This window comes from Monodon monoceros, unplaced genomic scaffold (genome assembly GCF_005190385.1).
Source record: "Monodon monoceros isolate NGI ecotype Baffin Bay Population unplaced genomic scaffold, NGI_Narwhal_1 Super_Scaffold_7, whole genome shotgun sequence".
In the NCBI taxonomy this organism is placed as follows: domain Eukaryota; kingdom Metazoa; phylum Chordata; class Mammalia; order Artiodactyla; family Monodontidae; genus Monodon; species Monodon monoceros.
The window spans coordinates 52051833-52066769 of NW_021703784.1; the positions used below are offsets into that span (position 1 = coordinate 52051833).

Below are 14937 nucleotides of genomic sequence, written 5' to 3' on the forward strand. Positions count from 1 at the left end.
TCAAAATTCTTATTTTTAAAAGAATATTCAGAAGGAAACGTCCGAAGTTATTCTCTGTAAAAACAGTGTTTCGGAAGCCACTCCTAACATAGAGGCTTTAGGGACTTAAAGGCATATGGATTCTCCCAGGCAAAACCAATGGAGAGCAGAGATGCTCAGGGCCCTGGCTCATGAGCCTCACTCTGCCAGGTCCCAGACAGCTTCAGACTCCCTGAAATGAGAACGCAGGCTAGACTAGGCCCTCTTGTTCTTAACTCTGTGTTACTGCCGTATGCTGCTCAGGATAGCAGACGGACAGCGCGCGAGGGGAATTTTCCACCCGCTCACAAAAGGAAGCATACATCTGAGCCCTTTTCCCAAATGTTTTCAGTCTTTTCCAAGTTGATAACGGCAGACAACTGGGAAAAGACCTTTTTGGGAAATGCGCCATGCTGTGAGCACCTCAAAATCCCCCCACCTTTCCCCCATCTATCCATACTCAAGCCATTTTTCAAGCTCACCTCCTCCAAGAAGCCTTCCCTCTGCTAGTTTTACCCCATATCAGCTGCCATTGCATTGCCCCTAAGTGATTTCCTGGATTTAAGTCTTGATGCCCTGTCAGGACACCTTTTCTGCAAGATGCTCATAGAATTTTAGAACAGGAAGCAGTCCTGGGAATCATCTCTGCTATCACCTTCATTTCACATATGAGGAAGGTGAGACCCAGAGAGGGGAAGGAAGTTGCTTTAGGTCACCCAGCATGATTCTAGAAGGATGGGCCCCAGAACCAGGTCTCCTCACCTTTAGGCAGAGCTTCCACGCCCCGTGCTGCTGCCTGGGTGACAGCTGTTATCCCAGTCTCCCAGTTAAGCCACAGCTTTCCTGTAGGTACGACTCATGTCTCATATGGTGACATCTCATTTAACAGAGGTCTTAGTCTTGGCTTCATGACTTACACTTGGGAGCTAAGACAACAGGTTGAATCTTTAGCTCTGCCCCACCACACTAACCTTTTCTCTGCTTTAACTTGACTCTGCTGACTGTCTCGGAGACCTTGGGTGAGTCACTGCCCTCCCTATGGGTCACAGTTTCCTTCTCTATTAAATGAGACTATTAGACTAGGTGGTCTCTTCAATCCCTTCAAGCTCTGAAAGTCCTAGAATTCGCTACCTTCCAACTGGTCCTTTGCTGTCTTCAGGACTGGCCTCACTGGCCCACACATCTGCCTTGTTCATCCCTGGCTTCTGCTGAAGAGTTAGTTCCTTTAAGGCCCAGATAGCATAGCATCATTGAAGAAGACCAGGGGTTGGAGTCCAGAGGCCTGGGTTCAGATGTGGCGTCCATGACTTAGTATCTCCAGGGCCTTCAGCAAGTCACTTCATCTCTCTGTCAGCCTTCTCATCTTGTCATTTCTTTGTTGTTTGTAAAATAGGAATATTGATACATGCTTGAAGATTTCGTGACAGTGAACCGAAATAACCTTTGCGGAAATACGTGGCACAAAGAAGGCATTCAGGATGGTAGTGGCTTCTTCCTTTATTCCGTGTCCAGCATTATTGAGAAACGAGCTGTTCCAAATAAAGACTTCCTAGATAACAGGTTTACTAACTGGAGCTACAAAACATTGATTAATTTTTTACTAAAGTCTTTCTGAAATGAATCCTATATTTCCTTGGCATGTCACATACACGATACCGAATGTACAATGTTAGGAAGAATTAGAGAAAGTAGCATCGCTGCAGAAGGTGGGCACTGATCGGCGATGCCGGGGATGCAGGTACGGCAAAGGGAATGTGAAGGAAAACTCTGATGCATTTTGAAAGAGCTTGGATTTTTTCATTTCGGCGAATGGGGGGCCATTGAAGGGTTTTAAGTCAGAGGATGACAGGATCAGATTGTTTCAGAGAGATGGCTCAGGCTGCTGGGTGGTGAATGAATCAGGGGGAGAGGGGGAGAGGACTCTGAGAGGCCAGCCATGAGGCCGTCGTGTGAGCCCCGGTGAGAGATGCTGGGGCCTGGACTGATAGATGGAGAATCAGAAGTGGGAAGAGACAGATTTGCAAATCCCCAGTAGCTTTATGAAGAAACAAATTCATGGAGCGTCAGCCCATTATGAGAAAAATGTAAAACATAGAAGAGTGTCAAGAAGACCCCAAGAATCACCCCATAACCCAGCCTCCAAAGATAACCACTGATGGGTTAAACTATTTTCTCCTAATGTTTGTAGCTGAAATTTCTACTGCATTTGTGGATACAAAGTTGATTTATAAAAAAATTGGTTTAGGCACACATTTTCCCAAACACGTCTCTTAACATCGGTTGAGATGTACCTCGGTAAGAGTAAATATATCATTTTTAACTTTATTGATTCCTTTCACTGACTGGGCCAGAAGCACTCAAATGTGTGGGTCCTAGTTAACCTGAGGCTGGATTCCCAGGCCCTCTGTTTGGGTAAAGAAGCTTCCGTGTGCAACTCTGTTTCTCTTTTCTCCCACAGAATCCGTGGATAACTGCCCCAGCAACTGCTACGGCAATGGCGACTGCATCTCTGGGACCTGCCATTGCTTCCTGGGCTTCCTGGGCCCTGACTGCGGTCGAGGTGAGAACCCCGCTTGTGGGCTTACAAGGTCCACCCTGCGGCCCCGTGGGCAGTTCAGGTCCCACTTCTCCGAGCAAGCGCAGAAATCCAGGCCAGCTCCTGCCTCCTGTGAGAAGGGCTCCCAAGAGCCAGTCCTCTGAAGCCCTGAGAGGGAGGTCCGCAGGCAGAGCCCTGGCTGACCCAGCCGTGTTATCCATGGGTGCATGACTGGGGAGGTAAGGAAGCAAGGGCAGCCACAGGGAACCCCATGTCCATTGTGAGAACAGGAGGAGTGGCCATGAGGGTTCTTTTAAAAAGTAGATTTCCCCTTGGGGGACCGATCAGCCTTTTGCCAAGCATCTTGGACGTTTGTCTTTAGCGAGTGTGGTTTGTCTCTGACCTCGTGGAAGGGCCTGAGTTGCTGCTCCAGTTCCTACCATCTAACAGTGGAGGCAGAGTCTTGGCTGAGGCCACCAAGGGGAGGGACTGGGAGGTGAGGCTGCCCTTCTCCACACAGGACACTAATGTGGCCTCCTGTTCGGGCACGTACGATGCTAATGGTCACCACTACAGGGAGAGTTTAAAGGCTGCCCGTGATCTGCCTGTCCCTTTGGCCTTCATTTCTGTCCTGGAAGAATTAACAAGGAAAATGCCAAAGCAGATCTGAACTCCCGAGAATTGGGCACTCCTCTTGGGGAAACTAAAATGGCCCTTTCCTCTGGTTTCTCCACCTCTTCCCTCATGCAACAGGCATTTGCTTAGTGCCCTTTAGGGCTTGGTCCTGTGATGGACACTGAGGTTACAACACGGAGCAAGACCCAAGCCCAGGACCTCTCAGTCTGGGAGACAGACAGGGAAATAGACGATGACAAAGCAGTCAGTGATAAGTGAAGCACGCCTAGAGCGAGGTTAGATGCGGGGAACATCTATCAGCATGAAAGGGTCTTTGCTTGGATGGAATGAGGACCAGTAAAGGCTCCCCAGATGGGGTGACACTGGAACTAAGACGAGATGCTTGAATCGTTCATTGGTGGAAGGCAGAGATGGTTTTCCAGGTCGAGGAAACGGCGCCCTCCAAATACCGTGCCGTGGTGCTGCTATGGGGATCCTGCTTGTTCTTCCTGACGTGAAATAGACCCAGTGTGAGACAGCAGAGCCAGCGGCCTTGAGGAAGCACAGCAATTACCTGCTGAGTGTTTTAAAAAGGAAAAAAGCCAGGTGGGAGCAGGGGGAAGGTGGTGCAGAGAGAAGAGTCATGCCTTCTAACAAGAATTAGTGTCTCATCCCATATGCACTTAAAGTTAAGAGTCATGTATAAAGCAGCCTTATTGTATCTCAGTAAGGCTGGTAGGTACAGCACAGTGCCATGTAATTTATTTTTATATAGTGTCCTTCGTACAGACGATCACAAAACCCTTTACGCTAAGTGGCAAAATGGAAAGATAATACTTTAAAGAGCCAGGTTGGGCTCAGCTATTCTCTTATGGGGGCAGCGGCGTGTGGGGCTTGAGTGGAGACCTGAAAGGCAAGGAAAGCTGAGATTGGCTGGGTTAAAGATGATAGTAAGTGGCCCTGCACGTGAGGAATGGGGATGCAAAATACAGTGCTACTAGGAGGAGGGTGCTGGAGGAGGGATGCGGGGAGGGAAGGAGGCCCAGCTGTCTTTTCCAGTGAGCCCAAGGACCAGACTGAAGCCTCCTATCTAAGGATGCTGGTGACCACCATGCAGCACCAGTAACATGAGGGGGACGGGGGAAAAGCAGCGTTCATTGGGTACCAACTGCGCCAGGCCCTGCACTGTACACCTTCACCTACGATTCCTGATGTGTTTTAACTGGAATGAAATAAAGCAAGAGAAGCAAACAGATGGACACACGTGGGAATTGTGGCAAAGCAGCTGAAGCCCAGGAGAGAAGGGGACAGAGGCCAGATGGGGTGCGTGGGGCGTGGACTCATGCCAGGCTTCCCACGCTGTCTCTGCAGCCTCCTGCCCCGTGCTCTGCAGTGGGAACGGCCAGTACATGAAGGGCAGGTGCCTGTGCCACAGCGGCTGGAAGGGCGCCGAGTGCGACGTGCCCACCAGCCAGTGCATTGACGTGGCCTGCAGTAACCACGGCACCTGCATCGTGGGCACCTGCATCTGCGACCCCGGCTACAAGGGCGAGAGCTGCGAGGAAGGTAAGCCCTGCGGGCAAGCAGCTCGGCACCTCGCTGTGAGACAGAGGCCGGCAGGCAGGGCCGCGAGGGCACCCAGGGAGCAGCGGCCCTGTGACCCCCCACCCCCAAGCCAGGACGCCTTCGGCAACAGTCACTAACCTAAAGGGAGAAGACAGACGAACGAGGGTCCTGCTCAGCGAGGGGAAGAGAAGTGTGTGTATTGAGCACTTCCTGCATGCAAGCCTCTGTGCTAAAAGCCTGGTGTCATTTAGCTTCAAACCCCAGCAGGGAAGGGTAACCATCTCCATTTTATAGTCAAATGACTTGCCCAAGGTCCCATGGCTGGTAGATGGCAGAGCCAGGTTGGAGCCCAGGCTTTCTGGCTCCGTAGCCTGAGCTCTCTCTCCTCCCCTTTAAGTTCCTCTGCTCTCCATTTCTGAAGTGTGAGTCTGTTGTAGACCTCCATACACTGCCTTCCACAGTCTCACTCCTGTGTTTGTGTGTGTGTGTGTGTGTGTGTGTGTGTGTGTGTTCATGTTTGTGGCTCTTAGGTGCTCATAAACGTGTCTCCCTCCTTCATAAAGTAAACATGCCTGTGCAGATCGAGGCTAGGAAGTGAACTGCTGACTTAAGGGTGACATCAGTTCTTCCCAAGAAAACCTAACCAGGTGAGATAAGTAAATACTTCTATCCCACAAAGAACCTGCGGCCCAGGGAAGGGCAGCGCTAACTGATGGCAGGGCTGGAATTCAGTCCAGGTCTTCTGACCTCAGACATGGTACTCTTTCCTCCTGACCACATGGGATTTCCCGATGAAAGGAGGGGTCTTCTCACAAGCAATAGAGAGTAGCCATCGGGAGTGCACACTCTGGAATCAGATGTAGGTTTGAGTCCTCGTTCTGCCACTTACTAGCCTCAGTTCCCTCATGTGTAAAATGGGAGTTCCTTCCTCAGAGGGTCGTTGTGAGGACTAGATTAAATGACACATGTGAAGCACGTAGCTCAGTGTCTGACACATAGGAAATGCTCCCAAAATGTTAGCTCTTATATCATTAGCATCATTCTGGGGACTATTGAAGCACATTTCTTGTTTCACCCCACTCACTGTATCCAGGGTCTTTTGAAATGGACTTTGAAACTGATGGACGATGTTAGTAGTCATTACCTCCCACTGTCCACCGTCTAGGGCCCTGGCACCTTCTCCAGCGGGTGGAAGAGGCTCCAAGGAGAGCTAGTCTTCTAACTCACTGGGGATTTAATGAGTATCCCCTCCTCAAGGCGTCATTTCCCCTAAAAAATGAGAGAATATAATGGGCCCATTTTAAAAGAGTGGGGAATGGGAAGGGATTAGTGTCTGGAAAGCATCCATCACCTCTCAGAGAAAGGGCTGTCTCTAAACTCCGAGTGTGGCCGGAGGTCCTGATTGAGACCTATTAGCTTTGATGCGGATTACTTCGGGCTGTCTGAGCTCAGCAAGGAGCCCGGCCCCTGAACAAAGGAACTTGGCTTTCTCATCCTGACAATGGTGACCTTCCTCTGCTTTCCCTTTTCATTTAGTCACTTGAGGTGAAGGCCCTCTGAAGGAAAGAAAAACAAAGAGGAGATTCCTCCTGAAGCAGTGGGGCTGTCCCACTCCCCAGCCCCACCATGCCATGTGGGCCAAGGAGGGAAAGCTGTCCTCCTGATCAGCCGGTGCCCCGGAGTGCAAGGTCATTTACAGAGAGAAAGAGAGAACCTGTTTAGCAATTTGAGTTACATTATTATTTGAAAAGAAATGTTTTCACTCCTGCTTTCTTTCCCGAGAAGGGCCATCTGGTAATGATTCCTCTTATTATTTCTGTTTCTCTGGTGAAGCATCCTTGCACAGTCCTTGTGTTTATAGTGGGGGTTTCTTGGGCCTTCATCCTGTCCCCTCTCCTCCCTTCCATTCCCTCTCAGTTCTGTTCTAACAGGTTTCACTGTGTTTATAAAACACCAGCTAACAAGCTTAAGTTTTTCTCTCTCTCCCTCTTCCTTCTTCTGAAGTTTATTGCCCCCTGTTTTTTTTTTAACATCTTTATTGGAGTATAATTGCTTTGCAATAGTGTGTTAGTTTCTGCTTTATAACAAAGTGAATCAGTTATACATATACATATGTTCCCATATCTCTTCCCTCTTGCGTCTCCCTCCCTCCCACCCTCCCTATCCCACCCCTCTAGGTGGTCACAAAGCACCGAGCTGATCTCCCTGTGCTATGTGGTTGCTTCCCACTAGCTATCTACTTTACCTTTGGTAGTGTATATATGTCCATGTCACTCTCTCACTTTGTCATAACTTACCCTGCCCCCTCCCCATATCCTCAAGTCCATTCTCTAGTCGGTCTGTGTCTTTATTCCCGTCTTACCACTAGGTTTTTCATGACCTTTTTTTTTTTCTTAGATTCCATATATATGTGTTAGCATACGGTATTTTTTTTTTCTCTTTCTGACTTCACTCTGTATGACAGACTCTAGGTCCATCCACCTCACTACAAATAACACAATTTCGTTTCTTTTTATGGCTGAGTAATATTCCATTGTATATATGTGCCACATCTTCTTGATCCATTCATGTGTTGATGGACACTTAGGTTGCTTCCATGTTCTGGCTGTTGTAAATAGAGCTGCAATGAACACTTTGGTACATGAGTCTTTTTGAATTATGGTTTTCTCAGGGTATATGCCCAGTAGTGGGATTGCTGGGTTGTGTGGTAATTCTATTTGTAGTTTTTTAAGGAACCTCCATACTGTTCTCCATAGTGGCTGTATCAATTCACATTCCCACCAACAGTGCAAGACAGTTCCCTTTTCTCCACACCCTCCCCAGCATTTATTGTTTCTAGATTTTTTGATGATGGCCATTCTGACCGGTGTGAGATGATATCTCATCTTTGATAAAGGAGGCAAGAATATACAGTGGAGAAAAGACAACCTCTTCAATAAGTGGTGCTGGAAAAACTGGACAGGTACATGTAAAAGGATGAAATTAGAACATTCTCTAACACCATACACAAAACTAAACTCAAAATAGATTAAAGACCTAAATGTAAGGCCAGACACTGTCAAACTCTTAGAGGAAAACATAGGCAGAACACTCTATGACATAAATCACAGCAAGATCCTTTCTGACCCACCTCCTAGAGAAATGGAAATAAAAACAAATATAAACAAATGGGTCCTAATGAAACTTAAAAGCTTTTTGCACAGCAAAGGAAACCATAAACAAGACCAAAAGACAACCCTCAGAATGGGAGAAAATATTTGCAAATGAAGCAACTGACAAAGGATTAATCTCCAAAATTTATAAGCAGCTCATGCAGCTTAATAACAAAAAAACAAACAACCCAATCCAAAAATGGGCAGAAGACCTAAATAGACACTTCTCCAAAGAAGATATACAGATTGCCAACAAACACATGAAAGGAATGCTCAACATCATTAATCATTAGAGAAATGCAAATCAAAACTGCCCCCTGTTTTTTAAAGCCTGAGGCACGCCTCCGGCAGGACGCTTAGAGGGAGCTGGGGGAGGGGCAGAGGGGCCCACCTAAGCCTTTTGCAGTGAAAAGTGAGCCGCTGTGTTGTGGGTCCTGAAGCGAGTCCGATAGCTTGTGTGGTCACTGAAGCGTGGAACATTTGGGGAAAAGAGATGTGTTTGCAGCCTGGCCACGCAGGCCCCATCATTTCATTAATGGGCCAAGCGTCTGCCAGAAATTTTGGCTTGAACGGCAGGGTCTGCACAGGAAAAAAAAAAAATGTAACTGCTTGGCACCTCTTCTGAGAAGAAACTAAGTTAGACAGTCTTCTACCCAAAGTTGAGCCCACCTCCCTGCCAGCTTCCCCTGTATTCCTTCAGCTCCCCGACCCCCGGCCCGCCGATCTTCCCACGTTATACACAGCTCCCTGCAAAATAAATATTGTTAGGGAAACTAACCCAGTGTGAGGGAAAGAGACCTTTTTAATCGCACCCTAGGGTTCCAGTCTCCCCAGAGGCCCCAGAAGGGGAAGGCAGATGCACAGTCTGTGTGGGACCTCTTGGGCAGAGGGTCACTGTGGCATAGGTAATGGCCCTAGGTTTGGGAACAGTAGGGACAGCATTCTGGCAGGAATCTCAGCCAGTTCAGCCAAGGTTTGCTAGACCACCCCAAGGTGCAGTCCTCTTTAAAACTCCCTTTGCACCCCACACTTGCTTTGTCAAGTTGACCTTCCGAAGTGATGGTTAATTGATGATGAAGTGCCTGGAGGTAGCCTCTCATCAGTTCTTTCTGCTCTTTCTTCCCTGCCTGGACCAGCTTCTGAGAGCATCGGATTCACTTTGCTCGTTCCTGGGTCCCTGTCAGACTTACTGTGTCTGAGGAACAAGTACTGTGATGCTGAGGGCCTCTTGCTAAACTTGCCACCCTCCAGCTTTCTCCGCTAACAGTGCCGATTTTTTTTTTTTTTTTTTGGTACGCGGGCCTCTCACTGTTGTGGCCTCTCCCATTGTGGAGCACAGGCTCCGGACGCGCAGGCTCAGCGGCCATGGCTCACGGGCCCAGCCGCTGTGCGGCATGTGGGATCTTCCCAGACCGGGGCACGAACCCATGTCCCCTGCATGGGCAGGCAGACTCTCAACCACTGCGCCACCAGGGAAGCCCCACAGTAGAGATTTATAGATTCAACCTCGAGGGCGGCTGAAAGATAGCTTCAACCCCAAGCTGGAGTCCAGGCACTCACTGAACGGGAAATACCTTTATAGGCCTCGGGATAGGAACTGCTGAGTCGTTTCCTGTCAAATTGGAAAACTCTCTGGATCTAGGGAATTATCATAGTAGGCTAATGGGCCAGAATAATCCTTCTGAGGTTCTGAGATCTGAGGCAGGTCATGAAAATTTATCACTATTATTATTTTTATCATGTTTAATTACCAGGAACTCCAACAGGTCATGTTTAAACCATTATTAAGTGGTGTCCAGAGACTGCAAGAAAAGAGATTCTTTGCCTTCATTTGGCTTTCTTAATTTTCCACTTTGCCCTGTTTCTTTCACTGTGCTGTTTTCTTTTGATTTCTGTTTTTAACCGTTCTGTGTGCGATGTCTGTATACATGTGCGCATGTATTTTGGAACCAGTAAGGTTGTAGAAGAGATAGCAAGAGATCTATACCAGAGAAGAGTGCTTCAAATTTAAAGTCCTCCACTTACCAGTGTGTGATCTTGGGCAAGTTATTTAACCTCTGTGCTTCAGTTTCCTCATCTGTAAAATGAGGATAGTAATGGTATCTACCTCAAGGGGTTGTTGTTAGGGTTAAATGAGATAATGCATACAAAAGGTTTAATAGCAAGATATGGCATAGAAGAGGAACTAAATTAACACTAATATCATTGTTACTGTTGTTTTTGTTATTATGTTTTTATCAAATGGTTGCTCCTGGCCTTTGGTCTTCCTATTTATCATTGAAGTAATTACGTTGAGCTCCTTTAAAAACCCAAATAGTGAAAGGGCTTTCTTAATGAGGTGATCCTCAAAATGAACAGCCTGTTCCCAGAATGATGCTCTTTGTAAAGTCTCTGCCCATTTGTGTCTGTGATTCTAATATACCCAGGCCGAGTTTCCCACTCTTTTGTGCAAAAGTCAAATATACTGGGCTATAAAATTTAATTGATAAATAAAGTAAAATCACGTCTGAATTATAAATGAGCTCTGACCACAGTCTGCCCAAGTCATGCTACTGAATGTCCTGATAAAATGGACAGATAACTTCTTTGCAACAATTTACAGCTTATACTGTCCTTTCAAATCATCAGTGTCGTTTGGTCCTCATAGCCACCTGAGAGGTAGGTAATTTGACCAGACCAGCTTTATAGATGGAAGCTCAGAGCAGGTACGGGACTTGACCGTGGTCATGGAACCATTACAGCTTGTCCTGTGACCCTTGAACTTAGGACCTCAGAGAGTCAAATGCTAAATTCTTTCCTCAGCAGCATACGGCTTCCTCCTGAGCCCCTACAAGGAGGAGCCTGACTACATTCATAGCAGCTCCATCAACACTTTTAACAACAGCTGCATGTTGGGCCCCATCGGGACTCCACTCTCCCCTTCCACTTGCAAGACAGATAGAATCCCCTCCCTCCCTACAATGACCTAGCAACTCTTTGGTTGAGTAGAGAACACGGACAAGCCCTTTGCTGATTCTGTCTCCTCTCTGCTGCCTTTCGCACTTTGCGTGCACTGGAGCCACATGCTAAGTTAGCCCTCAATGCCCTTCTTCTTCTTCTTTCCGTGAAGTGCTTTGCGGAAGATTAGAGGTCTCTGTGAACTTTGTGTAACCCCGTAACTAAAGCTTTGACTTAGGAGAATCAGCCCCAGGAACAGGAATATCACTGGATTCAGAATCAGAGAGACCTGTCTTCAGAGTCCTCTCTGGCAGGGTTTAGCTCTGTGATCCCATATAAATTATTTACCTCTCTGAGCCTCAGTTTTCTCCTCTGTACCTCATTGGGTTATTGAGAAAACAACCTGGTGAAGTATATAAGATACTTCCTACTGTGTAAGCGGAGAGCAGGTAACCCACAATATTATTCTCCTCCCTCTTTCTGGGAGGTCTCTTGAGACCACCTTGACCTTGGGCCCTAAGAGCCCTGCTCGGGGGTTTGCTTGGCTGTGAGCTACAGCTTTGTAGTTCGCCCCCAACTTGAGGAGAAGCTGAACACAGCCATCATATATAGTTTTGAATAGTCATTGAAATGTTTGCCTGGAAACATTTCCAGACAAATGTGTGTCTGGAAAATGAGGTGTGAAAGTTTGTATCATTCTCCAGAGTTTTGGGAAGATGGTAAAACCTAAGGGAATTTGAATGCAAAATAAGTTCTCATTTAAATTAAGGAATCTCTTTATTTTAATCCCCCATTCGCGGAAATAAAACTGCACTTATGAAGTGGTAAATACTAATAGTTTGTTCTCCAGTGATGTTTCGAGCACCTCCCACGTGCTAGGGGGTTGGAGATACAGACACGAACGAAATAGTCTTGTCCTCCATTGTTGCAGTTGTTACAGACATCTAGGATAGGCACTGGCTGCTGTATACATATGTCTTACCATGTGCACCCCTCAAGTCAAGAGCTACAAATATGTATGCACGTTTTACAGGTGAGGGAGCTGAGACTTGAGAGGTTAAACAGTCAACCACCGGGTAGGGGCGGGAAACCAGGTCTACCGTTGCTAGAGTTATTCTCTTCACCTTACCAAGTGACCTCTCCACGGAAATCTGGGTCCTCCTCCCTGAGCATGTGAAGCTCCTCCACTACAAAGTATAGCAGTTTGCTTAAAGAAGACTCACCCTTGCTAGTCCGATACTCATCTCTGTTATCTCTCCTCTGTGTTGCAGTGGACTGCATGGACCCCACGTGTTCGGGCCGGGGGGTCTGCGTGAGAGGCGAGTGCCACTGCTCTGTGGGCTGGGGAGGCACCAACTGTGAGATGCCCAGGGCCACGTGCTTGGACCAGTGTTCGGGCCACGGAACCTTCCTCCCAGACACCGGGCTTTGCAGCTGTGACCCAAACTGGACTGGACACGACTGTTCTGTCGGTAAATGTGGGGAGAATAAGGGCACAGCTTAGATGGAGGGAGGAGGTTTCCACTGTGACGTGTACACCGTTCATTCCTGTTCAGGGCCCTTACCCTGACCTTGGTCATGTAGCAGGGGGTTACCCACGTCTCTGAATGCTTTTCTTCTTCCCCTGAACTCCAGCCTTCAACACCTCTACTCTTAGAGGGGCAGAGGATTCACAAATCCTATATTCACATCATTTCTTTCATAGTGGTGGCCTTGAGAGTCAAAACATCGCCCCTTAACCATATTAATGATGATAGATGTGATTCACTGAATTCTCGTCTCTCACATTACAATGGCCATCCTAGAGGCGAGGCCATGGGGGACATTGTGCCTCCTTGAGCTCTGCAGGGATGGGCCTTTGGTTTTACCCATTCCCCAGAATGAAGTCCAAACTCAGTATGGTATTTAGGGTGCTTTGTGATGTGGCCGTCACCCACCTTTCCGGCCAGATCCTCTACGAGATGGTAAGTTCCATGAGGGTAGCAAACGTGTCTTATTCCACATTCCCAGGACTCAGCATAGTCCTGCCCACAGCAGCTGCCGGATAAACTTTGACGAATGAATGAATGAATGAATGAATGACAAACACATGATTGAATGTGTTCTTAATTTTGGCATTTGGTTCACCACAGAATTTACACGTGTAAGGTTCACAGAATGATTATATTGGCACCCTCTGTTTATAAGCACTTTATGATTTAGAGGCCCTCTCATGGTGAGGATTAGATGAGAACATAGGTGAATCACCTAGCACAGTACTGGTAGGTAGTCAGCGTGGTTGCTTCTAGTATCTCATCTGGACAGTATCCACTGTTTAAATCCACACAAAAACCCTGTGAGAAAGGCATCATCATCCCCATTTTGCCAAGTTATATAGTATTTTACTCAGTGAATACTTACTGAACAAGGCAGAGGGGATAAAGAGGTAGGAAGTCTGTACCCTGGCGAGCTTGCATTCTGGAGAGGGGGGCAGGAGACAGAGCAACCAAACGCATGAAGAGCAATCAACTAATAAAGAAGCTTAAGCCCAGAAAATTTCTAAGTAATCCTGCCCAGGGACACATGGCTAAGAAGTGGTAGCATCTCCATCAACATTTTTTTTCACTCTGAGTCACTTTCCCCACCACACCACGTTGCTGAAACAAAGTGAAGCTCAAGTCAGCTCATCATCTTGTGTATTAACAGTTCTGGTAGTGATCAGGAAAGATGGTTGAGACCTCTGGTAAAAATGAGATCCAGTGCAGCATTTGTGCCTTTGGAATACTTTGAATTACCTTTCCCCATTGAATGGAGAATTGATGTTCAATACGCAGCCTAAATTGGACTTTATCCTTGTTTGCAAAGCTCGTGTAAAGACATGATCACGAACACAGGTGTCTTAGGAATAATTCCTTTTTTTTTTTAACATCTGTATTGGAGTATAATTGCTTTCCAGTGGTGTGTTAGTTGCTGCTGTATCACAAAGTGAATCAGCTATACATATACATATATCCCCATATCTCCTCCCTCTTGCGTCTCCCTCCCACCCTCCCTATCCCACCCCTCTAGGTGGTCACAAAGCACCGAGCTGATCTCCCCGTGCTATATGGCTGCTTCCCACTAGCTATCTGTTTTACATTTGGTAGTGTATATATGTCCATGCCACTCTCTCACTTCTTCCTAGCTTACCCTTCCCCCTCCCCGTGTCCTCAAGTCCATTCTCTACGTCTGCATCTTTAGGAATAAGTCTTTTTATACGGCTCTGTTTATGGCAATATAAGGAATGCTCCTCCGAAATCTACACTGGGTTGTATTGTTCATTATGTGGCCACAAAGCTAGTTTCTGATAGAACTATAACTGTCCGTGCATTGTTAATCCTTGATGAGACTCCACAGCCTCTGACGGAGGCGGGTGTAACTTTGAGTGCGATCGCTAGGCATTCTTGAGTTGGCCCTGTAAGAGGAGACAGCAGGCCCATTGCAAGGGCCTTAAATAGAATTGCGAGTGCCCATTTTCCTCAACTCTGTGCCTCTCACTTCCCAGAGCTGCTGTCAAACAGAGGGCCTCACAAGCTAATGCAGAGAGCTCCGTGTGATAAGGAGAGTCTCTGAGTCTGACAGTCTTCGGTGCAAATGCTGGCCCTGCTGCTTACTAGTTATAACTTTGGGCAAGTTGCTTCACTTCTGTAACTTGTAAAACGGAGATAACAAGCGTACCTACCTCCTGGGATTAGTATTTGGAAAATAATTATTTGGAGGATTATTTAAGATAAAGTAAAAAAAGCACGTAGCACGCTGCTCAGCGCGCGATATGGGCTCCGTTAATGTTAGCTATGTTATGAGCATGATTACAGCACGCACTGCTGAGAGCCCTTGATAGTAACGGAGGCATTTGAGAGAGGCAAGATGAAAGGTGCCCTTTCAGAAACGTGGATTATAGTTTTTAAATCTCTAACCTATAACTGACTAAATCAGTGTTGTGATTGCCACAAGGCCAGGAATTTAATAGATGACTTCAAAATTCCTGTCTCCCCTTGCAATAGTGATAACAATTTGTGTTTGTTGAGTGCTTCAAAGCATACAAAGATCTCTCTCTCTCTCTCTCTCTCTCTCTCTCTCTCTCTCTCTCTCTCT

At 47.0% G+C, this 14937-nt stretch overlaps 1 protein-coding gene across 1 annotated transcript in view; it reads left to right on the forward strand.

Annotated features, from left to right (window-relative positions):
* TENM4 (teneurin transmembrane protein 4) overlaps window positions 1–14937 on the forward strand; it is a 740944-nt gene that overhangs the window by 584436 nt on the left and 141571 nt on the right. Inside the window, exons 14-16 of the mRNA XM_029207627.1 lie at window positions 2477–2578; window positions 4541–4735; window positions 12096–12296. Of these exons, the coding sequence (XP_029063460.1) occupies window positions 2477–2578; window positions 4541–4735; window positions 12096–12296 (498 nt within the window). The remainder of the gene's footprint in view (window positions 1–2476; window positions 2579–4540; window positions 4736–12095; window positions 12297–14937) is intronic.